This window comes from Pelmatolapia mariae, linkage group LG2 (genome assembly GCF_036321145.2).
Source record: "Pelmatolapia mariae isolate MD_Pm_ZW linkage group LG2, Pm_UMD_F_2, whole genome shotgun sequence".
Taxonomy (NCBI): Eukaryota; Metazoa; Chordata; class Actinopteri; order Cichliformes; family Cichlidae; genus Pelmatolapia; species Pelmatolapia mariae.
This window is the reverse complement of record NC_086228.1, coordinates 5,799,093-5,827,081: the sequence shown is the minus strand read 5'-3', so window position 1 is coordinate 5,827,081 and position 27,989 is coordinate 5,799,093. Positions and strand designations below refer to the sequence as shown.

The following is a 27,989-nucleotide window of genomic DNA, read 5'->3' as shown; positions in this document are numbered from 1 at the left end:
TGTGAAAGTTAAATGTGTTCATCTTGATTCTGTGTTACTGTAATGAAAAACTTCCCTTACTTCTTATTGCACTGCTGAGTAGAAGCCTGTCATGAATGCGCTCCAGTGCTTGGCTACAAATAAATCATTCAAACTACCAAATAAAGACCCTATTTTTCTTTTTTTTGGTACATGTTGCTTGAAAATCCTTGTGTGTTATTAAAGTTTTAAAAACAATACCTATACTTGTTTTTAATCTCTTAACAGGTCACTAAAATAAATCTCTATACTACTGGTTCCCTTTTAGCAGTAGTTACTTCACTTTTTAAAGCAGATATCTGTAACGTTTAAAGGTTAAAATGAAGCATCTGGATTTCGGAGCAAGATCACAAATGAAACACGTCTTCAGATCTAACCCCAAAATATGCCGTATTTGAATTGCATCAAATCCTTGAGTGTCACTGAATGACTATGTGTGGGAACCTGATGGTGAATGGTGTTCCTCTCCATTAAAAACAAAAATCAAACCATGTGCTGCATTTTTATTTTCCCTTCATTAGAAGGATCCGCTGCATACTGTCAAATTAGATCGAGGCAGGAAAGAAAATCCTCACGTTTGCCTTCAAAAGTACATTTTAAGGAAAAGAAAAAGTACATAATCTATAGAAATTATTCACATGCAGCACATTGTGTTGAAATAAGGATAAATATAAAGTTGTAATGCTTGGTTAAGAAAAAAAAAAAACTGCTTTTGTATCATGCCCCAACTGTTGAAATATGCCGCTACGATACTATTAAAGTGGAACAATCTACAAAACAGTGTAATTTGTTGACACGTTCTGGTGTTACAGTTATTGCAGAAAGCTTGTTAGCAAAACTGCTACAAAATGTCCTTTCACAAGGTGTCAGACAGGTTGTTCTCAGAGTACGGAGAGCGCAGTATCCCTCCTCTGTCCCTCTGCAGTCTCCTATACAGGTCACAGCCTCTCTCCTCGTTTTTTGCCCTGTGTCGTAGCATCTTCAGGTAGACCTGGTACACAGCCAAGTGAAGGGAACAGTGCACCTGTGGACACAGGAGGAGAGAATACAAAACACCTTACAAAACACCTTGGCCTCCTAATGTGGCAAAAAGCCAAGGATGAACCACCAGCTTCACATTCTGATAATACACCAGACACTGAGGTTTCACAAAGTCTACAAACAAATGTTTTCAGAGGCCATGTGTACAAACAGTTCAAAGCATTCTTTTTTTTTTTTAAATTAAATATTACTAACATATGAAAAAAAAAACTGCTGCAACATGACAAATACAATATTAGAAGCTATGCTAAGCTTCCACTAAGTCTAGTTGTTAGGATGCAAAAGGTTTTGTTAGGAATATCCAAATGTAAAAAAAAAAAGAAGCTACATTAAGTGAAAAACAAGTGTTATACAATAACTACAACAAAATCCCTAAAGAATTAGACACAAAACAAACCTGTCCTTTTTCTATTTAAGTACCTCAGCCATTCATTACCAGCAGGGGGTATCACACCTCAACAAAGTGGTTTTGGGCTTATGGTTTTAGGTTACTTCAAGTATAAGCACCTAGTGCTTCTGCCATCTCAACATTATGAGAAACAATTTCAGACCTCACTAGATCTAAACAAAAACAAAATGTCCCTTTGTCAATAAGAAACTATTCAAAATAAAATTCCCTTTGTCCCTTCACCATGAATCCATTTTACATGGTGTTGGTGTTGGGGGCGGGGTCCATGCAGCAGCATGTGGACGAGTTGTATGTGTGTGTTGTTGCTGTCCCAGAAGAGCTACATTGTGGCTCTGGAGAGGTCTGACCCTCTCTTTGTCCAGAGGACCCTGTCCCTTGACATGCAATATAACCCCTGGCAGAGAGTAATGGTGCAGGTGGCCCCAGAACTGGCTTCTTATTGGTTAGCTTTTAAAAAAGACATGACTCCATTGTTGGAGCTTTTCTCCGGCCCGTGAGAAAAGTCCGGGAGGTCAGCATAAGACCGCAAGTGCATGCTTGTCTGCTACCATGGCAGCCAGATGTGATGGTTGGTAGCTATAGTAACCTCTAATCCCCAATTCTTATTAACAGCTGCAAACTACCTGCACATCTTCTAATTTAGTGGTCATTTAATACATATGGTAATTTGTTAACGTTGTATTATTTGTGAGTACAGCGGGAGGCAGAAATTCATTTCAAACATTTAACTTGGCAAGTGACAAGAGCAATAATTCACAAATATTTTGGCACAGATTGAAAAACATCAGAAAAAATGAAAGTACGATTTCAAAGCAGAAATTACACCCACAAAAAAATAAAACCATTAAAAAAAACTTCCTTATAATAAGAAAAGTAAAAATATAACAAGTTTAGAAAAATCCAGGAGCAGACGTAGTAGTGTGCACATCACATAAAAAAGAAGAGTTGCCATCGATTTAAACTCCCATGTTCGTGGTGAAGCCAGAAAAGACAGGAAGCTGGGTCCTAACACCGTGCACCTATGCCCTTTCTCCCCAGATACCGCAGAACGGCAAAGTTATAGGTGGTTGACACAGTATAGGTTAGCTATGAAAAGACAAAGAGAAACAAGAAGAATCAGAAAATAAAACGAACACAAGAAAAATCCACAACAGTCATTTTAATTTGAGAGCGGATGCCATCCACATAACAGCTTCTGTAATGAAGCATGTGAGTATAATGGCTGCACAATTTGCTTGCATGGCTGGAACACCAGACATTACAGCATTATTATGATGTTTGCATCAGCTGAGAAAGAGGAACAGAGAGCAACAGTACAAAGGTCATCAGTCATGGATGCCTGAGATGCCTTGTCGCCTACACTCTGAGCGTCACTAAGTCACATGAGCCATAACACCAGTGTTATATTACCACACTGCAGTCAGACTGGCCTCGACCTCAGCATAATCACTCACCAGAGCCAGGAGCGTGATGCCAGCGCCGGCAAAGGCAGCAATGTAGAGGTTGTAGGTCATGCGGTACTAGTAGGGGGAGATTATTGTTAGTGAATATAACATGTTGTATTTGTGTTATGTCAGTCAAATTGTACAACATGACAGCAGACCTCGAGTTGTTTCATATTACTCACTTCTCTTGTCTTGCAGACACTGGACAGGGTCATACCACAAGCTTTCCCTGGTACTGCATTCCATGGCAAGAGTCCTGTTGAAAAAAAACAAACTTATGTACTCAAATATAACACTCAATTGCACACAAAAAGATAGAATTATTATATTTTGTTCTTGCTGCCTGTAAAATTACATTAAAGGTCCACAACAAATCAATTAATTTGTTCATTCTAAATCCTTTTTGACTTTCACGGTCTGCGGCGCTCAAATCAAACCACAGAGCCAGGCATGTTAAAATTTATTAAACTTCCACCAAACAGAAGAGTGTGTGTGTGTGTGCGTGTGTGTGTTGGGGACTATTTTCAGCTGCAGATTAATACGCACATTTGATGTGTTAGCGAGTGTTTAACCCTCAGGACAGTGTAATGAAAGAACAAATCACTCAGTGCAACAGTGTGCCTCATTGTGTGGCAAATGTGTTTTAGCCACACTCTGGGGCTCCAGGGATGGCAGCGTTGTGCTGTGGGTCTGCTGACACTTTTAGTCTGGACTGATATCTTGACAGCCATTAGCTGGATTGCTATGAAATTCTGTACAAAACATAGCCCACGGAGCATGAATGAAAGCTGACGTTCTGGGGGATTTTAGGAAAAATGTCTTTAAGTGGCATGCGAGCTGCCACGAAACTCTGTAGCCTACAGAGATTGATGTTCCCCTCTGGATTTCGTCTGACTTTTCCCTCCAGTGTCTTTGCCTTGCTGAGATTTTAATTTGATCAGCACTATGATATATGACAGAACTGCTGCAAAACTAATGAGATCCCAATGACCTCAGGAGCACTTTTTGCGTTTACTGCTAATCATTCACAAATGTTACCAAACTAAATAAAAGGTGCCATAGAGAGAGCGCAATCAAGGCAGCAGACAAGTCTCAACCAGCTCTGGATGGCGTGACAATGCCTCCTAGTACATAAACTTTATAAGAGCTAGGCCTTCAGGGAGACTCAAGTACAAGATGTGAGGCATCAGGAAGAAGAACAGGAAAAACTACAAATCTAACACGCAATGCCAGTGTGCAGTAAAAGTTGTCGCCACTGAGTCACATATCCAAATGAATGTATCTACAAGTTAGGCAATGTATTTTGACACCATGCAACTTGTACTAAAGTTGAGTGTGGATAATTCAGAAAGGCATGAGCAGGGGTCTTGAACCCCTCTAGAGCTGCATTGGGCTCTTCGAGCTATTTTAAGTGGCTCCAGTGAAAAATGGAAATGAGCAATAGTAATTATTATTATTTTTTTTTTTACTTTTTTTCCCAAATCATAGCTTTAGGCAATTCTTGATTATAAAAAAAAATATCTCCAATTATAAACACAGAATTTAAGGTCAAGTTTTAATAATTTGGTACCTAAAATGTGCGTCACAGTGTTTGACTATCACATGGCACCTTATGCTCTCAAATTTGCTGGAGTCGGACTGCAGTGGCTTGTATGGCTGTATACATAAATAAGTAGTTCTAAGTCCCCATAGTTTTATGCATTCAAATCCAAATAAAGTAAATCCACAGAGGAAAAAGAGAATTTAGAGCTTTCACCACTAATGCTGCTGGCTTACTGGTAAGCCTGATCTCAGCAAGGACTTTAACCGGAATTAAACTCAAACTGCCCCCCCCCCCCCCCCCCCCACCCCACCCACCCCTTTTTTTCTTTTACTATGATGCAAAATGTTTTATCATCAAAGTAGACCGATTTTAATTTGATTCATTTACAAAAACACTGACTGATGAATGAAATGCATGTATTCTCCAACTAGTGCAGGTTTAGACTTTTTCTTTGTTCCAGTTTCACAAATGCAAAATGCCAACTAATCATTTCACATGTGTTAAAAGATCAAATAAGTTTTGTCACACCATATAAACTTTTGGGGGTCAAAAACTGTTCAAAAATACCTCTTTTGGCAGTTGAGTTTTCCCACCACTGACCACGAGCAACAATATATTTGCAAGCACCTCAGCTAACTACATTAGCATGCTAATAGCATCAACACAAGGTGTGTGGCCTACTGTTTATGAGGCCATTACTGTAGCAAAACTACACGCACAAATAGTTTTGCCACAGTAATAGCCTCATAACCGTTTCCCCTCCAGCTGCTTTGTCTCTGTATTAATTGTTATATTGTTTGCATTATGTCCTTAGGTTAAGCCTCAGACAGCTGTGGGAATGGCTGTTGACCTCGAGCGTGCTAAAGAGTTTTTGAACAGTGGAGGTTATAGCAGAAACCATAATCAGGATTTAATTTTCCCAATTCTTTGGCAAGAAATCATCACTGGAAATGGCCGTTTCAAGAGATTTGTTTACAGTAAGATAAATATGCAGTGTGTTAACAGGTTTGCCTTATGTGAATGGATTTTGCATGAGGAAGCCAAACACTGACTGCGATGGGAATTCCTCTTACCGTACTGTCTTGCATCAACACAAAGCTGGTTGATACTTGCTGGGGTCTCAGTCAGAATATCAATAGTGTGGCAGGTAGCGTCCATGTTGTAGAAGAAGTAGACTGGCAATGCCGAGAAGGCAAACACCAGCAGCCACAGCACAGCGAGCACATACGTCATCACTATAAACTGCACAAGGAGAGAGCAGGCCACAGATTAGGGTGCATTATCATATTAAATGGATGCACACAATCTAAGAGTGTTTTTATGAGGAGTGACTCACTTAATAGCCACACTTGTTTTTCAGGTTAGTTCTACTTATCTCCCTTTTTGCCTCCTCTTCCAACTACTCAAGTCTTAAACCACTCAAACACTCACTGCATGCTTATCTTTGCATGTCCCTGAAGATTTTTTTTTCTTTAGGAGCTTTGAGATTTTTCAGCTCACCACCCACCAGGGAGTGATATATGTATTAATCCTATCCAATCTGTCCAATCCTTTTACTTTTCCCACTCAGGGCCCTCTCACCGAGGAGCTGAGGCAGCGGCCGCACATGGTGCTCCTGAACTCTCCAAAGGTTTGCCTTGCAGCGCTCGTAGTGTAGAAGCCCTCGGCCAAAAGCACAATGCAGTAGAGGAAGAAAAAGGAGGCCAAACCATAGATGACATACTGGAAATATTGAATGCTGAGAGTGGCAAAGGAAAAAGAAAGCGTTAAGAGGTTAAAACATTCAAAATACAGACGAAATCATGAGAAGTCTGAAGATCAGGTTTGATCACGCTTTGATGATGGAAATGTAGGACGACTTACATGTAGGCTAGGGTTATGTAGTCTTGAAGGTTACGTGCAAAGTATGTCTCGATGAGCCTCTCCGTCTCTGTGAGTGCCTGGTGCCCACAACCACAGAAGAGGGCAATACCAGAGAAGCAGAGAAGTGTGGCAACAAGGGAGCAGTACGGCACCCCACCCAAACACCGCATACAGCACTCATAGCAACCTATTAGTCGACATGCAGCGCCATGGAAAACAAAGCATATTATGAACAGCGGAAAGACATAGTACACCATTAAAACTTACGAAATATTAAAGAATATAATGCATGTTTTTTTTTCTCCCAAGGACAGGAAATATGTTTTCACTCTTTCAAGTTAATGGAAATTAAATTGTGCCGCAACTTTTAAAATGATCTGTTCAACTAAAATTACTCTTACTGAACCCCAATTTGTGCCATGCAGATAGTTTTGATTGCATTTGTTCTGGTTTTGAGATATCCCTTTATGAGATTGTTGCTTCCACCCCAGCACAGACAAGCTAAATAGATTTTTTTGTTTGTTTGTGCTGCTTAAAACTGCAGAACAGTTTATTGATTGTTCTTTCAATCTAAACACGTGCAACTGAGAGTTAACTTTGTGTGATTCGTGCCCCAAATATCCAACAGCAGATCCTTTCTACAGAAACTATTTCATGTTACCCTTGATAATTAAAAATATAGGGCTTCTGTCAATTTTCATGATTGGGAGTAGACAAAAAGGTTATCATCTCATTTCATAGCACGAACACAGCATTTGGCATAAAATACAGCTGAACTTGGTGGCGACAGAAAACCCCAGAGATAAGCATCATGAAATTTGACAACCCAAAAACCTACCTACATAATACTAGAGGTAAAAAATACAATAAGGAAAAACACAGCCAGCCAAAGCAACCTTTTAAAGATAAAATGTCAGCATTGATCAAGCTGCAGCTGTAAACACACAAGTTCACTTATTAAGTCTGTGCATTCCCCCCAGTAGTCATGTGCTGTTTGAATGGATGCCAAGGGCCACAGGCATGGGGACGTGTCGACTCTGACCCCATCTCACACCCTGACTCCATTCACCAGCCAGGATGGAGAGTGTGAGAAAAGAGGGAGGACGCTGAGGAGAAGGCAAAGCGAAACAGAAAGAGAGGCTGCTTTTGTGACTGGAGAGACAACAGTCTTTGTGCCACACCATCATGGGGGTACAAGGGCCACCAATGTCAAGCAAACAAAGGCCAGAGGCACCTCTGTGCTTTGCGTGCACACACACAAGCATATTCACCAGACTTCCTACTGAGAAGACACAGGAACAAGAAAATGATAGTAGGGAGCTGCCAGTGCTGGAAGAGGATGGAAAAAGCAAACCTAGAAACAAACAATGCAACTGTGTAAATGTGTACATGCATCCACACAGACATGCACAATAGAAGCAGGCAGACTGTAGCTGGTACCATTACAGTAAACACAGATGGCCGGAGGGGCAAATAGATGGCTCTTTAAGCAAACGCATAGCTTTGTTGGGTGTCTGTGGATGACCAGACATGCAAACTGATTGCATGTCATTCACATAGCGAGGGTTTGTGCACAGAACGCGGAGTTTGACAAGAAATTGTGAATATATATAGCTACACAATAAATTATATACAGTACATATAGATAGATTTTTTTTAGAGAATATACACACACATTGTATCAGCATAATCCATAAGTTTTAACACCAACCTCAGTCAGTCAATCAGGCCGGCCTTCAGATGCACCTTGTGCCAATTAGCCAATTACGAGAGCTGCAGCAGCTCTCTGAATCACTGCGGCCCTCTCTGGCTCTTCGATTGTGACCCAAATGAAAAGACAAGCCCAGCAGGAATAGTCTTGAAAATGCAAAAGCTGGGGCCAAATCGCCTCTATAAAAATTGAGAAGGATTGCGAGCGAAAGCAAATGCGACAAGGCTCGTCTGAAAAGTAGCCCTGCCATCTCAAGCATGAAATAAATCTCATAATATCAGCGGAGCATCAGCCGGTAAGAAGCCGACCTCTACACTGACAAAAAAAAGAGAGCCCCCACTTTAATAACTTCTGATACCCTCTCACTGCCCCCCTCCCTCCCAGAACAATCGCATACAATCAAGAAAAGAAGTGATAATAAGAACATACTACAAGCTAATAAAGGTGGACTCTAGTCTGTGTGAAGTTTCTTACCCATGTCTGGAAAGATGCGTTCAAGGACTTGTCGGCTACTGTCTCGCTGCCCGCACTGCAGCTGGTCCGCTGATGATATGCGCAACTTGTCTCCGGCCCCCGTATATCAATCTCAACTCGCTGTTCTGTTCCCCCCAACAATGGACAGACCCGCCGATGACTGCGAGTGCAACCTTAAAGAAACAATGTCGCTTTTCAATGAACTTCAAGGCGCAGAAATAATGAGGAGGCCGGGGGTCCTTAAACTTGCGGACATTTACTAAGTTCATTGTTGACGCTCATTTGCATACAGACGTGCGCACACGCAGAGAAGAATACATTTTTCTTCTTCTCGTGTGTGTGGGGACAAACAGTGGTTAGCTAAGACCTTTTTGTCTTAAAAGTCAAAATGCCAACATGTCCAGGCAAATGAGGAATGAGTAGTACATCATGTTGAGTCGAGCTTGTTGTTTCAGACGCTGTGAGTCTACGACCTCTGATTGAGATAACACTGGCTATCATGGTGTTGCCCTTTGAGCGTTCAGGTGATATTCTTACAGGAAATTGACAGATATCATCTGTTTGCAGTGAGATACACTTTATCGTGACTGAAGTGGCATCCCAGCAACCCAAATAAACGGTGTCACGGATTTTTAACCTCTTTTGGAATGTTCCAGCGAAAGGAAAACTATAAACATGTGCACACTTATGAGAATTGTTTATTTTTTAGCGATCTTACCTAACAAGATAGAGTTTCAATGATTCCCTTTCGTTTTGTAATATGCGATCACTTATCTGGCACGCCAGCGCTCTTTTTTTGCAACATAGCCATCCATCAAATGTTCAGCATAAGAAGAAGAAAAAGGAACATGATTAAGACAAAAAATGTCCTTTTTGTGTACATCAAGGAAACATCCCTGATCCCAGGGCACCTGACTGTTTCGGAGTGAGAGACTGTGCTCTGATTCATCTCCTCCCTCTGGCCTAATACCAGAAATGTAAAAACAAAATTAGCTCTATTTTGCTTCATTTGCGCCCAGTAGATGGCAGGCGTTGCCCTGCAACAGCATTGTTAGCATTTGGGTTTAGTTTCACCCCCCAGTGGACTGTATGGGGCTAAAAATTGGCCAATAACAATCAATAAATTATGTAAAAAAATAAATAAATAAATCCCCCCACTTTCCAAACACGTTTGTATTTTGGCCACCAGATCAGGTACATCTTAAAAATAAAATAAAATAAATATACTTTAATATACATTTCTACATGTTTTTTATGTAAAGATTTGCTGTTAGTCTGTAATTTTTATGTAGCAGTCTTTGTTTCTTCTCATTTGATGTATTAAATCTCACACCGAAGTGTTAATAGATTATTTAGTTTTTGAGCCGCCAGCTCAGAAATCCTCAGAGAGGCACCACTCATGTTATACAAGCCTTGTTCCCCACTAACCAGGTTGTTGTACATTGTGTTTTACAGGCACCGAGTCTCTGCTTCCCTTCTTCCCTCTAACGCAGGTGTAGCTTCAAAGGATTTCTTAATGGTTTATGATACTGTAAAGATGATTTTAAAAGGTGGGGGAGCATTTTCGTTTGAGAAAGCTGAAACAATTACCCTGCCCTCTGTGCGCGACTGTGTGTTGACAGATTTGCAAACACGTATCAGCCTGACTCATTCATACTTTATGCATCACTTAACCTGGTTTGATATCTCAATTGTTCTCCAGCATGCAAATGCATCAGTAAAACACAAGAGCAAGTGTCTTTTGTAATTGTGTCTTTGAACACGGTGTGATTTCACTCCAAACATCTGTTATCAAAACAACAAGCCTGTCAGGTTACTGGGTGCAGTACAGTAGGTTTGGGTTTTTTTCTGCCTTGTTGGCGCGATCCAGCTCTGTGGGTGAAAAGCAGTGCTATCAAGTAACAGGTGTGAGGCGGTTACTTGAGATGTTTTTGTGCCTTCCCTCTGCTGCCTCTCACCTGTCCGTGGCCACCCTCTGCCTCCTGAGCTCATCTCAGAGTTACTTCTTGAGAGACTTTCATCACTTCCCCAACCGAGGAACATTAAACTCTTTTGTGTGTCTAAATACTTTAGACTCTCCATCACTCAGTCAGAAATCTGAGAAAGGACCAATCAACCTAACAGACCATTACCTCAATCTTTCTACCCACAGGGGTCATGGGCAATAATCCTTAAAGATAATGGCTGTAATGCTGGTATCTTACTGATGGCCTGCTGTGGAATAAATCTGTGAAATACAGTTGAATTCTAGTTGTTTTTTTCAGAGAATTGTCAGGGAACAAGTTTTTGTGGATGACTCGACATATTTCACTTATCAGGTCAACGTGTATATGCTCGTTCCGTTATCAGAAAATGGATCAACTTTATTTCTACAGAACCTGTCAGTTTTGCAGTCGACTTGTTTGAATACACCGTGCATCACACTGAATCAGTGACTTATTACAATGCAAGAAGCCCTTGACAAATACACAGAATACATTTAATTCACAGGACATTTTTATCTTTGAGACTGTGAGCTTTACACATTGCTTGCTGTTATTAATCAGAGTAATATTTGTCTTTGAGCCTGAGTGGAATCTCATTCGCCTCAGTGTATGCTCTCTTGTTCATTTTCAGACTTCTACTCCTCTGTTTTAGGCAGCAAATAACTGTGGCCACAAACAAACATGTGGACACCAGCATCATACCCAGGCCTATTAACAGCATCAGTTGTGAAAATCTGGCTGTCTCCACGTCACAGATCGGTTCCTTTGAAGGGGTTTGAACCAAGTTTAGTGTCCCTGTCCAGGTGGGCACCCGGTCCAAGTGGCAAGGCTCTGTGCTGTCATTGACCAACAAATTCATCCAGACAGTGGTATAAAGTGGAACTGGTTTACCCCCATCTCTGACCACAATGAACAGGTGATGCATTCCAAGGTCTTTATGAAGGAGCTGCTGGCTTAAGGTGATGTTCCCTGACCTTGAATCGATCTGAAAGGGACTGCTGTTTTGCAAAGGCTCCGGTGCCGTGGCTGAGTAAGTAATCTCTGAATTCAGTCCAGAGTCCTCATCAATGGCATAGATCTTTCCTACCGTGGCACCTGCCAGGGTACCTGGAGAGACAGTCAGGCATGAGGAGTTGCTGCCGGGAAGGATCACTTTTGGCTGGTTGTCATTGATGTCTTCCACAAAGATGGTCACTCTGGCAGTGGAAGTCAAAGCAACTGTCTGGCCGTGATCGCTGGCCAGCAGGTAGAGTTCATAGCGGTCTTCTTTCTCGCGGTCCAAGTTCCTAGTGGTGCGTAGCATCCCCTGGGTGTTATCCACAACAAAAGGTGCACTGCTGTTTACAACATACAATTCTGTTGTCCCATTCTCCCCTTTATCTGGGTCTTTCACCTCCACCCTCCCCACCTGGGATAATGTTGGAACATTCTCAGGAATGAAAAAGATGAAGTGAGGGGTGAGAAAAACAGGTGGATTGTCATTCTGGTCACGAACGTGAATGGATACAGTGGCCATGGATTCCAAGGGAGGAGAGCCGCTGTCCCGAGCAAACACAGTGAGTCTGTGTACATTCTGTTGCTCCCTGTCCAGAGGAACCAGCAGAGAGAGTTGACCTGTTACAGAATCAATGCTAAACATGGTTGGATTGTAGTTTTCAAGCCTGTAGGTCACCATGCCGTTTTCTCCGCTGTCTGCATCTGAAGCCGAGATCTGAAGCAGTGACATTCCTGGCTGATTGTTTTCTTCCACTTGGAGCTCGTAGTGAGGCTGTACAAAATATGGCGCATTGTCGTTGATGTCTGCCACCAGCACCGTGACTACACGTCTAGAAGGAACGATCACAGATCCCTCAGCTGATCTCACGCGTGCTACCACGGAAATATGATGTTCACGATTCATCTCATAGTCTAAGGGCTTTGATGTGGAAAGCAGATACTTGCCATTCTGTGGGCTCAAAGTGAAAGGCACATCACCTTCAATGGCAAGAAATAAATCTTTAAAGCTGCTGTCACCCTCGAGCTCTAAAACAGCTAAGGCGGTGGGGTGCTGGTTCTCTTGTAACACCATAGTCTGGTTTTGATGCTCCGCTATGAACCCGATCTTGATCGTCAGCTCTTGGTTCACCTTGGGGAGCACAGATATGGTTACCTGAGTGTCTGCTGGGGGGCAGTGATGGCCGCTGGCTAACACTTTCAACACGAGCTCCTCTGAGTTGTCGCTCTCAAGGTCCTGTGTAAGGCTGATGGACCCAGTGAGGCTGTCGAGGCTAAAGAGCTTCTTGACCCGCTCAGAGACTTTGGGACTGAAGGAGTAAACGATATCACCATTTGGGCCTAAATCTGGATCTGTGGCTCTGACCTGAGTGACCACCGTGTTCTTCTGAGAGTCTCCTGGGATGGTGACACTGTGTGGGCTATCAGAGCTAAAGGCTGGACAGTTGTCGTTGACATCTGTCACTGTGACTATTAAAGCTGCAGACACACTTAAAGGGTCTACACCACAGTCTGTGGCCACTAACTCCATCTGAAACAGGTCCCGAGTTTCCCTATCCAGGGCTCTTTCTACAACCAACATAATTAAAGAGCTGTCTTCTTCGATTTTTAAACTGAAAGCTCCATCGGAGCCTTTTAGGTGGTACTGCACCTCTCCATTAGGACCGGTGTCACTGTCCAGAGCCTGAGTATCTAGCAGGAAACTGGTCCCCACGGTCGTATCCTCGGGCACCCAAAGGTGTATTTTGTTATTTTCAAAATGCGGCGCATTGTCATTGATGTCCTCTATGATCACAGAAAACTGTATAAGGTCTTTTGAGGGCCCCACGATGGCATTGTATAAAGTAACACATTCCTCAGCTTTTGTCTCTGCGGGGCAGATGGCCTCGCGATCCATCTTTAACTCAGTGGTGTAGAAATTCCCCGTGTTTATGTCCATCCTCAGGTACTTGTGGGGCAGGAGCTGATATGGAGGAGAAAAGTTTTTACTAAGTGATCCAACCAGAGTGTCAGCCTCCAGTTCCTCTGGGACGGAAAAATGGAGAGAACTACATATGATCTGCCTGATGTGAACCACAATCAGCAGCTTCTGACAAAGACAGAAAACAAAACGAAACAGTGAGCAGTAATCTTTGTAAAGTTACACAGGCATTTATTCTATTTATAACTTATGATATAAGTTATTTAAAAGTTTTCAGCGTGGTGATAAAATTTAAACTTCATGCCTCAGTGAGCTCCTTTAAAAGCAAGCAGCTGCACAATAAGGTAATTCAATGCCTCCCTCTCACTTATCTCCAACCAAGTGCTCTTATAAACAAATAACACAGAGAATTTAAATAAAAAGGAAAATATCAAAGCAGACATTCTTTATCAAAAATGAATAAAGGTTCATAAAATTTAACACCTCTTTAGCACATGATGCTGTACAATACACTGAGCACATTCGTGTGTTGCTGCAATATATCACTCAATTAGAAATGCTAATGCAGTGCAGATACCATCAAAAGAGATAAACTCAGCTGGCTCTTACCTGCAGTAGTCCGGCCCAATTCATATTATCAGGAGTCCCATGGCCCATCGCCCTCACACATGTTAGCCAAGTTCCCAGCAGCAAGTGAACACTGAGGACTGAGGCAGCAAAATAAAACTGCTGAAGGCATAATTCATTATATTATGCTCCTCCTACAACACTTACCTTCCTGTCAGGCTGCCACATGAGAAGATGGAAGAACAACAGGTTTACCTGGCTGAGCTGAATTCATGTGTATTAAGCTGGAACTACGAATGCATTGTTGCTTAAAATTACTTACAACTGCACGCACGCAAGCCCGCACACAAACACATTTAGAAATATATATAAATACTCATGCATAGATATAATGTGCACGTAGATGTAAACTGTCATAAGAAACAATGACTCCTCAGTTACAATAAATGTATATTTGAGAGTGCAGTATTTTATCTAACTTATGTAACCTCTGGTATGTTTTTTTTCCTGTGCCAAAAAAACAAGACAAACAAAAAAACAAACAAACAAACAAAACAAAACCGAAAAGAAGAAAAAAAAAACAGAGAAGAAAAAAGAAAATATTTATTTTCTTTAGGGTTAATCATCACGCTGTTGAGTGACAGTAAACGGTTGGTGAAATTTGACCTCGAGTCATAAAAGCAAGATACATTTACTTGAGATCTCAAGATTTCAAAGAACAAGACTGGTTATGCAGCATTTATTTGTGTGGTATTGCTTCACAGCAGGGTTTTTAAGTTTCACTGACAGTTCCAAAATACTGCATGGCCCATAGGCTTGCACTCTAAGGCCCTCTACAGACAGCGTAGAGTAGTGCACGTGTGAAAGAATAATAAAGTTGCTGTTCCGAGTTTTGTTTTGGAGTGTGTGCGACACTTCTCTTTCCTATCGAAGTGTCCTGTGTTTAAGATTACTTGTGTCACAGCCAGGAAATTATATCGGGCAAATAATAATATAATATTAACGTACATAAAACCCAAACCCCCGCATTACGCACCCTGCCCAAAACGGAATAACTCGAGGATTTGACACCTCTCTTTTCTTCATCTAAAACCACAACGGATATTTTTTCCCACAGCCCCGCTTACAGCATTTAATGGGTTATTCCAGTCTCACTCTCTTTCACTTGCGTAACACTTTCCGCCCCCCTCCCCATTTCCACTTATAGTCCCCTAGACCTCTGAGGTTTTTAATCTGTGACATGATTGGCTGGACAGGCCCTCTCGCAGAGCGGGTGTGGAAGGCTTTAGAATAAAAGTACAGTAGTGCTTTTAGTGACTGTCAGCATCAAACCGCTCTGAACCCAGACACACAGCAACTTCGTGGCGCTTTTCTTTCACGTCCCGCTATGTCCTCAGACAGTACCATGGGTGAGTCCAACGCCTGCTTTAGCCAATAATTTGAATTTATTTCAGTGATGGATCATAGAGCACGTTTTCCCAGCCTTTTATTAAATTTACTAAACAGATTAAAAAACAAAAAACAAATACATGTAAAAGATAGAAAAGCTTTATAGGAAGATTTAAAAATCATCTCGCTGTGACACTTATTTTAAATTCCTATTCCTTTTTGTAGTCGTACTTTTCTGTAATCATAAGTATTTACTTATCTACCAAACACACCAAAGTTGTTTTAATTTTAGTGTTCCATAAGGAATTTTAACTTTGAGATATTTATATGAGCGTAATAAAATGTTAGAAAACCTAAACTGCGTTTATGCAACACCCATTTTTAAAATAATGGTGCCGGCGCTAAAAAAAAGTTGTTATAGCAGCCCAGAGCGTACAACTCTGATTTATGATGTAATATATATAAATATATTTTTAATCACACTTTGCAGACCAGGTGTTTTACTGTCCGTCTACTGTTTTGTATGCCATATGGGAACATGTCCAGTTATCTGATGCAGCACGCTGACATAAACTTCAGCTGGTAGTTTTTAGATTTTCCTTTTTTTTATTTATGTATGTTTCTTAGGTTTAGGAATATTTGGTATCTTTGAAACGCCCTTTAAAACATTCTCAGGTCCCCATATTTAATCAAGTCTTTAAAAATATTTATTTCAGTGCTTCTACTATTTTCTTTTACTGCTGAAATAAGCTGAGTCCATCTTGAAGATTTCTTTCCAACTGCTGTCACATTTTCCACAGACTTGGACTTGGAGCTTGGTGAGTTGCTCCAGGAGTTCCAGGATGTGGTGGAGGAGCTGAAGGCCCCTTCTCAAAGCAGACCGCATGCTTACCAGAAAGCACTGCACGAGGCCAAAACTCTCACAGGGCTGAGTGAAGACAGTGGAGTCGAGGACTCAGATTACAGTAAGTTATTCAAAAAAAAAGAAAAAAAGAAAAAAGGATACGTTAGAGCAGTGATTAAGATAATATCTGCCTAATGTACAAAGTGTGGGGGAAGGAAAGTAATTATTTAGTGCATCATGCTGGTGAGTGACATTGTTTGGAGTCCCCGTGGACTCCAGTTGAGCCCCTTTATCAGCCCAAACAACTGCAGCTTGACACATTTAATTTGCATGAAATTAGTGGTACAAGAGGACACATCCCTACACATTTCCATTAAAGTGGCTGTTTGTGCTCGTGACAATAGCTGTGTACTGGAATGAGCTGCAATTACGGATATCCCATCTTGTGTAATTGTCTTTCCCCCCTTTGTTCTGCATTTGTCGACGGTTATAAGATAAAAGAAGAAACAGTTTTTTCCCCCCTCTGCTCCCATGTGTCGTCATTATTGAAAGTATTTTGCCCCCCTAACGATTCAACAGGCAAACTGCTTTCAAAGGCCGACACATGGGAGTCACTAGCGCCGAACACTTACCTTTTAATTTTTTTTATCGCATGTTATCATCATTACGTGCAACTCCTGCATTATGTTAGAGTTTTGTCATTGTCACTGATCATTTGCAAGGACTGCCCTTAGTGCTTGTTATCTCCTTTCACTCCCTCATTGCTTCCCTCTCTTCCCCCAGGCAGTGAACCATCTATGGGGAACAGTTTGAATACCAGTGAGGAGGAGCTCCACACAGCAGGAATAACGCTGGCATCAAAAGGTACTGGAGCCTTCTATCAGCTCATCTCCATCTAGATAGCCTCAGTTCTTACAGCGATCACTATCACTTTATAAGAGCTACACAGAAAGCATCTGCAATGCCCTGGAATCTGTCTTGGTTTACACAACAAAGCAACTTCCACTGTGGCTGTGACGTCTCAGCGCTCTTCTTTCAAAGCTCTTGCGTGGAGTCATTTGTGCTGTTATATGCAGTGATGAGACTGGCTTATGTCTGCGTGCGCATGTGGATTAATGAGTGCTGTTGCAGTTGCATCCACAGACTACTGTTAAAGTTAAACATCAGGTGACCAGAAAGTGTCAGTCATATTTTTTCATCAATTTTGTTTGGCTTTACACAGAAAAAGCTTACAACAGAGAGATCCTGGTGGGAACGAGGCTGCCAAGGTTTTTTTTGGAGCTCTTAAAATCAGCTTTATCTCAGTTTGAATAAAAGGAACCCAAGATTTTATTTTTTTTTTGCCAGTTCAGTTCAAACTTTATGTAATGCCGAGACTTAGATAACTTCAGCATTTGGTCCAAAGGAAATAGGCTACCACTGAACTGAGCTGCGTTTCTCTACAAAAATGTTCCACTGCAGCTCTTTTTTTCTTATAGTTTCTCAAATTCCATTTCTTTCTGTCCTCTTTCTGCAGCCAAGCTGGGAGACACAAGGGATCTTGAGAGTTTTATCGACATGTTGGACCGGGAACTTGCTGGTGCGTATTTAAGAAAATTACACCCTCTATCATCCAATCTTTTCTTGATTTCTTTTGTACTGAGTTGACAAGCCAGCAGGGTGGAGTATGTTACAGTGGCAGAGACGCGCTAACATGAGCGTGGTGTATGTTTTGGACTGTGTAGCAGTATCCACCTTGTTTCTACAGTGTACTGTACCCCCTGCTGTTTATCTCTGAGCACCCTTTATGTGTAAATGCCATGTCTGGGGACTCAGGTGGACTATCTACACGCCCTTTAGTGATAATGGCATACTTGACTACATGAGCGTCATGATCCTGCTATCAGCGGTAAAGCAGTGGTGTTCCAGAGGCCCCTAAACACACACGCATCACCCAGAGCACGCACACAAGCAACAGGGAGCAAAGCATAAATCCACTGCTATCAGTGGTCTCGACACAAAGCGTATTAACGTTACAAATTAATCGTAACTCCCCGTGTATCTCTACAAGGCTCACTTAGTCACTGCATGTTTATGTGTTTGTTTACATGCCTGTGCTTTTTTTTCTTCTTTCTTTTTGCAGAGATGTGAACAGAGAGCAAAAGTGAGCCACGTACAATAATGGAGGGGGGTGGGGGGGTGGGATAGGGATAGGGAATAGGCTGGGGGCGACACGACTGGCTACTGCTGAGCAGAAAGAGAGATATACACCAGAGCAGATCTGATGGAGCAAATGGTCCCCTCGCCGCTCCGGGGGAAAAGGTTAACATCCGAAATTAAAAGGGCAGTCCATTCCGAAAATGCAAGAACTCCCACAGACCCCCGGCGATGCTGCGTCCAGCCAGTAAAGACAACGTCCCCCTGCAGCATCAGATCCAGGATGTGTGACATATTGCTAAAATGAGACAAAGCTTCCATCTGTTTGGGCATATGACAAAAAAGAAAGAAAAAACACAACAAAAACACTGCCTAGAGTATAGAAAGCATGTTTATCCCACATAAAAAAAAAAAAAAAAAAAAAAAATCCCATAAGTGCAATGCCTGGAAAGGGCTCTAAATCCTCACGGCTGTGTAGTTTTGAAGAAAGCTGAGCTTTGTCTGGATCAAAATCTTAGACGGCACCAAAGTTTTAGGCTAATTTCAAACTAATTTTAAGTAGAAGGGCATTTCTGGTGTACAGGTCTTTATGATATTTGTTTTGTTTTAATAATATATAATGTATATACAGATGAATGCATGTAAAATAAAAAGAGATTTGTAATGAATTTAATGTTTTCTAGCCATCCTTCCTTCCACTTATCCTTATTAGGGTTGCACGGGAGCTGGAGCCTATCCCAGCTACCATAGGGCGAGAAGTGGGGTACACCCTCGACAGGTTGGCAACGAGTTGCAGGGCTAATATGTTGCCATTTTTTAAAAACATATTTACTCTGTGCAGAGGCTCTGGCCTTACTAGCCACATATGATTTGCCACACAAGTCTGAACGGTTGTCACTTTTCTTAAAAAAACAACAACAACAAAACACCCAAAACCTCCTGACAGTGTTCACAACTAACACTCAATGTGCCCACATCTTCATTCTCTCTAAACTGACTTCTGCTATTGTCACACTTCATGTCTCATAAGACCCTCAAATGTTTTTCTTTATTTTTACAGTTGCTTCCTCTGTGTCTGTTCTGATTATTCTTTGAGTTTCACTTCAGCAACCAGCACAGGAAAACCACAAATTTAGCTCAGACACAGGCTTAAAAAGGAAGTGCGTCAGTGCTGCTGAGAAAAGCAATGCTCATTTAGACTGTGTACTTACTCCTAACACAAATCTAATCTTTGAACTGAAGGCAGGAAACCGCTGCGTTTTGACTAACATGCAGACTTTCCCATCGCGGTTTTTTCTATACTCTGCTGTCATTTCACGGGCGTGTAGGTGTAGCGAGTGACATGCATGTGCAGGTGTCTCCTCCAAACTGTCAGAGCGCCACAGAAACACATGAGGGTGAGGTGACTGTTGTGCTTGTAAAGTTGTCACTCTTTGTGACTTGTAAATTTACAATGAGGGACAGAGGCACTGTAACCCAGCTGATCTATGCAAATGTATTTTTAGCCTATGGTTACATGTCAAAGCAAAGTTTCAAATGATTCTGAATGAGGAATTGAAACAGCAGCCTGAAATATTTAGAGTCTTCTTATTGCAATCACACATCTGCTTGCTGAAAAACATTGTTGTCAGGGTAGAAGTTATTCGGACTGCCATTGTTTTGTCATTAGGAATCTCTAGGCAGCTATAGCTGATACAATCACCGGCCCTGGTGGTGATATATTATGGATAGACTCCTTGGGTGGGCCTATTTGTTTGACAGCATGTCAGTGACAGAGTCCAAAAGAGGAAAGGCTGGACACTTAAGTCACTGTTCTTGGTCTGTTTATGTCTCATTAGAAGACACTTTGCTCTGAAAGTTCAGCTCCCGCTTTGAACTGTGGCCAACTATTTAACCGTGCTGACTGGGACGAGAGCCGCCTCACCTCAAAAGGTGAAGGAGGGAGAGACAAGAGTGTAGTGGCGAGAGCAAATGAGCTTCAAATGTGATGTTACTGTAAAGACAAGAGGAATAATGGGAACCTAAAAGAAAAATTGAGACTGCTCAAAGAGTAAGGAAATACAGAGGGGTAAGCGTGGAGTATCCGGCTTCCACTGTGTTGTCTGTTCCACTTAAGAGAAAGGCCAGACTGACTGATTGAGGCCACAGCTGCTCAGGATAGTTACAAAGCTGGCTTCCACATGATGGAAGTTCCCTCGCAAGCGATGGGCGCATCCTGTTTATTTTAAATGAAGGTGAGGAACTGCAAGAATGCAGGAAACATAATGGTGAAGTGCAAGCAAGAGTGAAAGGAATTTCACCGGCATCGCTTCCCACTTTGTCATTCCAATGTGATGTTTCAGGTCCTCCATCCCGCTCTGGTGCTTGCTGCTGTGACACTGCTGCCACACTAATCCACGCAGGCTACATGAAAAGTCACCAGCGGCTAATTATGCGGCATGATTTTTATTGGATTGCTCTTCAGTGGGATCTGATGTAATATATCAGTTTGTCTTTTGGGAACGCCTCCTCGTTATTGTTTATCCGCTCATTACTATGAGCTCGGCGCTTGATTGGCAGCACAGCGAAGTAAGAGGTCAATATGTCAGCCAGTCGTTGTTTAGATAACAGACAGACTAAATGATGAATGAACTGAGTTCATTAGCTGGTAAATTAGAATGAATTGATGCTATGATGAGACAATGAATAGTCCTGAGAAATGAAGACGTAATAAAAATCACGCTGTCCCCTTTACGACCCTCACCCATATACTCAGGTATCCTTGTAATAAATGTCACAAAGACTTAAAATTGCTACACACAATACTGGTTTGTTTTAAACTAGTTAGCAAGCTAATGAAGATGTAATTGAGTGCAGCAGAAAGGAGACACTTGTTATTATCAGACAATGAGTAAATGAAGCAGAGATATGGCCTGTGCAGCGAGGCCATCGTGGCTGAGATGAGTGCAGCATGCAGAGCACGCAGTCTTCTGTCATCTGCCTGATGAGAGACCGGAGCAACGCCTTTCCCATGAGAGTCCCCCAAATGGTCCAGGCTAACAACGCTCTCCCAAGGAATTAGCCTGCTCAACCACCCAACAGACACACACACACACACACACACACACACACACACACACACACACACACACACACACACACACACACACACACACACACACACACACAATGAATTGTAAAAGTCTGACTGGGTCTTACATAACTGAGGCTGCTCTCTGAGCCCAGATCAAGGACTCAGAGCACTACTTTGTTATTCTTGCAGAGCTCACAAAAGCAGGACTTGGTGGTATGCTTTACAATATAGATATAACTGTGAAGAAGCAGGAGAATGGATGGATGCATGGATAGTGGTGGATGCCCATATTAAGCATAGCCAAAGTTTAAAATAATGAGGTCAGTCTATGTGGAAATAATCACTGTAAGCAAAAAGCTCTCGGACTTTAGACTGCTCTAAGTGCTAAGTTTCCAAAAGCTTTTTCTACCTTTGGATTTGTATCATGTCAGTAAGAGCAGACATCCCTAATTTGCTCATCTCAGGTTCACATCTCTTTCTGTGAGCACCACAAACCATCTAATTGCAATGGCAATCAGAACAAAGTTGACTTAAAGTGGGTGCAGTCTTAATGGGAGAGAAGCTCTCAGGGAGAGGCTTACATCAGACTGTAGATGAATTAAGAGACTATAAATCCCAGTATAAGATAAATAAGGATTATTTTAAACTGTGAATCATGCAAAGCTACACCAGTAGGCTTAAAATATAATTTGAAATTCCCACAGTCACGATTCCTTTTTTTCAGCTTTTGTATTTCGAAGAAATTATAAGTGGCTGTGCGCAAACACTTGAAGAAAGGCTCATTTTTAATGCATGTTTGCTGCACAGGTTGTATTTATTTCTTTTCACTTCAAAAATCAAGAAAACAAGCAGTTTGCCTGAGGATGCCCAAACCTTTGACTACAGGCATAAACAATCTCTAAAATAACATCACTTTAAAGTCGTGTGAGATATTTATGTGTAAGCCATAAATGCCTTAAAATCATTTTTGGCTCATTGAAAGTAAACACTGACCTGCAGCAGGACTATTTTTTTCTCTGCGATAGTGACTGGCATAACAATTTCCACTTTGACTGCATAAAGGTAACATAACAGCCTCCTATGTTCCTTTTCCTCAGCTCTGTATAGCTCAACACTGGAGCCTAAAAAGATGTTCCCCAGCTTTGCATTCTTGTAATATCCCCGAGGGTGTTACAGGAATTCATTAAAAGGATTTTCTGTTCCTTGTACTTCTGCATGGGTTTTACATAACAGCCCCACACCTGAACATATAAAAATTGTTGGACTCACTAAAAAAATCGCAGTTAAATTATTTTAGGTGAAAACTAAGACCATGAATTAGCTAACTGGAGGGTGATGATGGTGAGTGAAAAGTTGGAAAGATGATGTTCCTAGTTCTCAGGACATAAAGACCACCTGGTTGAAGCTTGTGTTTTTTTCTGGTTGAAATTCCCAAACTTTGGATTTATTGCCACAAACATGTTGATATTTGAATGTTCCCATAGTAATATTCATTTTGTTTGCTAACATTCCCATGAGCCTCAGATGTATTTTGCTTAGTACAAACTAATGCTGGCTAACTACAGTGATGGGCACTGTATACATCACGCCCACTAAACATCAGCATCTGTTCCCAAGCAGAGCCAGAACAACGTGTAAACCTCCAGTCAACTGAAGAGTGTTTAAAAAAAATGCAAAATCAGCAGTTTGTGGATTTTCTGTGGAGTTTTTCTTAATAATAATAATAATAAAATTGTAAACTAACTATGAAATAACAATGCAATACCCAACTCATTTATGTTAAAAATCCCTGCGCTTATCAGGCGTATTGCTGGGAGAGGTGGAAACAGTTTAATGGTGTGTTTGGATTTGAGTGGTTTCTGTCACGTACAGTAAATCTCTGCTTTCATCCATGTCATTTCCTGTTTTGCTCTCTGACGTCCGTCTCATTGTAGACCATGGAACAGGAAACCAGTGTGATTCCTTTTAAAGGAGTTCATTCCCGAGGAATGCGATTCACACAGTGTTCCTGGCCTCAAATGAGTCATTACATCACTGCTGACTGGGGATTTCTTGACACCACTTCACTGTTCCTCTTTCAACTCAGGCAGTCAGTTTACTTGAATTCATTACAGAAAAGCAGGCATTACCAAACAATGAGCTAAAACATCATTCGAGTTTCATTTGTGCGTAATGGAAATCATTTCTATCTTGACTAATGTCCAATTTAAGCTCAATCCATAAATGAAAACACTGGTGGGAAAAGCGAGCAAAACCAAGCTGTGAGAAGATGTGGATGTGTGAATGGAAGTGACAGCGAACATAGCTTTAGCAAATGCCATGGGCTACCTAGTGGGCAAAAAAACTGTATCGTAAAGTAGCAAGCTAGTAAGCTGTCAGTCATACAAGGAGGTCTCGGGGCATCTTTGCAGCTGTGAAAATGCTCCCAGTGTGTTTTAACCGTTCCTGGAGTGGACAGAAACGAACGTGTGGAATTTTTTAGTATCCAAGAGAAGACTTCAGAGGTCCTCTAGTGACCAGACTGCCTTGTTGCTGTATTCTGTGGTGTTTCCATTGCGTAGATCATTTTTGTGGCTCTAATCATTCATCTGACATCTGACCATAAAGTAGGCAGTGTTTATCTTATTTATATTATGTACAAACAGTAGGCAAATGGACAAGTTTGAAATATGATGGATTCCCAACTCCCAAACTAAAAGAACCAAAAAGGATTTTGCAAATGTTTTTTAAGGTCAGATGTCTTATAAGCTACATGATTAAGTATTAACTATATATCTATCTTTTTAGGTAAAAAAAAAAAAAAGCAAACGTCTATTTCACTACACAGGGCTAATATTTAGGCTTTCACTGATAAATGAAGCTCTCTGCCTCTCGGGGCAAAAATAGGCTTAACTTCAAAGGGTGTTTCCAGTATTTCATGAAAAAAAAATGGTGCAGATTTTCTTGGACTGAGCTCACACACTAAAGTCAAGCTCACGGTGCATTTGATCTGAAAGATCTGTGAAATGCCTGGTAGCCTGGATTAGAACTAAAGATCAAATTGGTGCTACTGAAAGTCATTGTAATGTGATCTAAGTGATAAGATACTTTCGGGAAGTCCTGTGGGAGTCCTCTGTAGTCTGCACCAGATCAACACAGGCTGGCGAGTTTTGACACCAAAAGTCCACTGACGCAACCTTCCCACTGCCACCAGTAACCCACATCTGAGAAAGGCATTAGTGGACTGCCATCTGATGGTGAACTCCAGCTGATGCAACAGAGCGATAGCAGCTAGTGTGGCTCCAGTTAGTGAGGAACGACCTTGCAAGAAAGAAAAAGAAAAAAAAGAAGAAAAAAAAAGCTCTGAATATGCAAGATAATGCTATGAGTGATGAGTGCAGTTAGAGCAGGAAGGAAACTTTTCCCAGTCAGAAGTAGACCAACTAGTAGGAAAAATTAGATGTCAAGTGGGAACTCCACAGTAACAGGTTTTTTGCAGGATGGATCCTCTGCTGAGGCTTAAAATGTGCTTGTTGCCTGCTGTTGTTACTTTCCCCACATACTGGGAGTGTGCGGGCTTTAGTCTCAGCGGTGTCAGTGGTATCTCCAGGCCATCTATCTTACAGAGGGCAGATCATTATGTAGTCGACAGGTAGCTTTAGGTTGGAGCCAGGTGGGAATGCCTGTGCTAGATGAACTATAGGATACTACTGTTGTTCACTGGACCTCCATAAAACCACACTGGCTCCTTTAACTCTTGAATACTACATTACACTTGGGCTTGTTCTATACTTGCACTGATGCCACAGTTTATTGCACCCAAAGCTGCATTTAAAACGCTGGTGTTATTTTATTTTATTTTATTTTTTACCAGCTAATCCCATAAAACCAAACACATCAATGAATTTATCCCGCTAACAAGTGCTGTCTGTGCAGACCCGGCTTGTAGCTTATGGTCTGTGCCACAGAACTCCATCACTGCATAAAAACCACTTAAATCACATAAAGCATGCATACTACTGGGTGATATTCTCCCTATTTTGACAGCTCTGCCGCTGTATTTTGCCTCGACAGCAGCTCCGTGTCGAGAAGGCATCACAGAGGATGCAAGGGGAACGTGTGTCCTCTGCTACTCGGATGAGCTAAAGAAAGAAAGCTTTACTGTTTGTCCTCATTGTAATTACTGAATACATCTCTGAACACACCATTCTGGCTTTTGGCTCCATGTTTTTCACAGTTTCTGGACAACAGCGAGTTCAGTGGCACAGAAACGTATGCTTCATTTGGCTGTGAATGCAAAGACAGTGCTTGTTAGTGGGATAGATTCCTTGTTTGGTTTTGGTCCGCTTGTGGAATTTGTTGTTAATTATAACAAAGATAAAATATGGCAGCCTTGTTCATGAATGCAAAAGGTGTGTGATTTTTGGAGGAACATAGTAGTCAGGTATATTGTCTAGGCCTGTGGTGCTTTCTCCATAAATATTTTTGTTTGATTCATACTTTGTGGCCACTATATTAGGTACACCTGTTCAACTGTTCGTGAACACAAGCATCTAATCGAGTATTGATGTGTTTGGGCATGCAGGCATGGTCAAGAATGGGAAAGAAAGGTGATTTAAATTACTTGGATAGAAGTTACATGGTGGCGCCAGATGGGGTGGTCTGAGTATTCAGAAACTGCTCATCTACTGAGATTTTCCGCACAACCATCTTTAGGGTTTACAGAGTATGGTGTGAAATGCAGAAAATATCCAGTGAGCAACTCTTCTCTGGATGTAAATGTCTTGCTGATGCCATAGATCAGGGGAGAATGGCCAGACTGCTTCAAGCTGACACAAAACTTGGCATGTAGAGGATCACCTCTGAATGCACAACATGTCAGACCTTGAAGCAGATGGACTAAACCAGCAGAAGACCACACTGGGTGCCACTCTGATTAAGACCAGAAAACTGAGGTTACAATTCATGTAAATTCACAACAATTGTGCAACAGTTGTCTGATGTATCTTGATTTCTACTACAACATGGGATGGAATAGTCAGAATTTGTTGTATAAACCACAGAAAAGCATGGGCCCATCCTGCCTTTTATTAACATTTCAGGGTCCTGCTGGTGGTGTAATGGTGTGTGGGATATTTTCTTGGCCCCTTAGTAATTTAAACACCACAGCCTACAGAGATGATCAGAGTACTGTTTCTGTTATGACCACAGTGTACCCATCTTCTGATGCCTGCTTGCAGGAAGATAACCCACTGTGTCACAAAGCTCAGATCATCTGACTGAGTTCACTGTACTCAAATAGCCTCGAGGGTCATCCGATCTTTGGGATGTGCGGGAATGTCAGAGTCTCATTTCATGGCTGTGCAGATGACAGATCTGCAGCAACTCTGTGATCCTATCACATCAACATGGACCAAAATCTCTGAGGAAAGTTTCCAGCACCTTGTTGAATCTGTGCCACAAATATTGAAGAAGAAAAAAGGGGGTCCAATTTAGTATTAGCAAAGTGTACATAATTGAAGTGTCTGGCGGGTATGTACAAACACACACAAACACAAAACACCCAAACCTCTTGACTTCAAGTCTTCTGAAAATGGATGTGATGTTCTATATTCACGAGAATCACAAAAAGATACATAAAGAATAGATATTTTATTTTTGATTACTCCAGTTTCCGTGATTATAAATACATTCTATGGACATAAACATAGAAGTAACAGGGCATCTTTAATAATCTGTACAATAACACTGAGATAACATAGATTTATCAGAGATGTATCTGGGCTCAAAGCCCATCGCTTTTGTTGATTACAGTCCTCGTTTCCAGTGATACATTGTGTTATAATATCTGCGTTCGCATGAAACTCCTCATTAGGTGAACCTGAAAAAAAATATGCCACAGATTTGTCTATGCAGTATGGGTACAAAACATTTTTTTTCAAGATTGCATTTTTCACATGGAAATAATAGATTATTGATGTTTTGACAAAACACATTATGATATCCCTTTTGGAGAAAAACAGGCTATTTAAATTCAAAGTGCAAGAGTTTTGGTTCACTGACTGACTCGAGTCTGCTTCTCAATAAGTAATGTTCATTAGCTTCGTAGTCAGCAGAGAAACACGGTAACTCAAGAAAATTAGATTCTAAATGAGTGGAAATGAGTAGCCCAGATTATGGCACTTACAAAGCTGGAGAAAGAGAAAATGGGCGACTCATATATGTGAGAGACAGAGGTAGAGCTGCCCAGAAAAAACAACAACATTTGAGCACAAAAGAAAAAGAAAGATGGGGAAAAAGATGAACGAGGCTTGAGAGCAGAGAGATGAAGGTGAGGAAGAAGGTGAGAGGAAATATAGGTAACAACGTGCTCTCTGTGGTAGAAATAAAATTCTCAATATCTTCACGCAAACACAAAGACACCCACAACTGCACACACCTGCAGCTCTCTCCCAGCGGGTGGGACTGTGTAATTTGGCACATCCATTTCCTAGGCTGGGTTTGTCTTCGCTGCTGTCGAGGCAGGCACAAACCCCATCGGGGTATTCCAGCCATTCCTTGAATGATGTCACTTTCGAAGCACACTCGCTGAACTGCA

The 27,989-nt window shown here is 41.5% G+C and overlaps 3 protein-coding genes across 4 annotated transcripts; 1 reads left to right on the top strand and 2 right to left on the bottom strand.

The window, feature by feature from the left end:
* Positions 1-504: 504 nt before the first annotated feature.
* On the bottom strand, positions 505-8,657 carry plp1a (proteolipid protein 1a). 2 transcript variants are annotated; one of them, XM_065469683.1, is made up of 7 exons: positions 8,505-8,657; positions 6,320-6,506; positions 6,038-6,194; positions 5,530-5,698; positions 3,096-3,169; positions 2,923-2,988; positions 505-1,042 (listed from the first exon to the last, which is right to left on the bottom strand). In XM_065469683.1, the coding sequence occupies exons 1-7, from the start codon at positions 8,506-8,508 to the stop codon at positions 875-877; spliced, it is 825 nt and encodes a 274-aa protein (XP_065325755.1). In that variant the 5' UTR covers positions 8,509-8,657; the 3' UTR covers positions 505-874. The 2 variants fall into 2 exon arrangements, with proteins under 2 accessions (XP_065325755.1, XP_063347535.1); XM_063491465.2 differs by lacking the exon at positions 505-1,042 and adding an exon at positions 1,822-2,554 and having other exon boundaries at positions 8,505-8,656.
* Positions 8,658-11,042: 2,385 nt separating this feature from the next.
* Positions 11,043-14,077, bottom strand: pcdh20 (protocadherin 20). The gene is made up of 2 exons (XM_063484435.1): positions 14,013-14,077; positions 11,043-13,571 (listed from the first exon to the last, which is right to left on the bottom strand). Exons 1-2 carry the CDS (start codon positions 14,058-14,060, stop codon positions 11,043-11,045), a joined length of 2,577 nt encoding a protein of 858 aa, XP_063340505.1. The 5' UTR covers positions 14,061-14,077.
* Positions 14,078-15,225: 1,148 nt separating this feature from the next.
* si:dkey-27i16.2 (regulator of cell cycle RGCC-like) lies at positions 15,226-18,373 on the top strand. The gene is made up of 5 exons (XM_063484421.1): positions 15,226-15,379; positions 16,160-16,324; positions 16,987-17,067; positions 17,720-17,782; positions 18,326-18,373. Exons 1-5 carry the CDS (start codon positions 15,358-15,360, stop codon positions 18,331-18,333), a joined length of 339 nt encoding a protein of 112 aa, XP_063340491.1. The 5' UTR covers positions 15,226-15,357; the 3' UTR covers positions 18,334-18,373.
* The last annotated feature ends 9,616 nt before the right edge of the window (positions 18,374-27,989 follow it).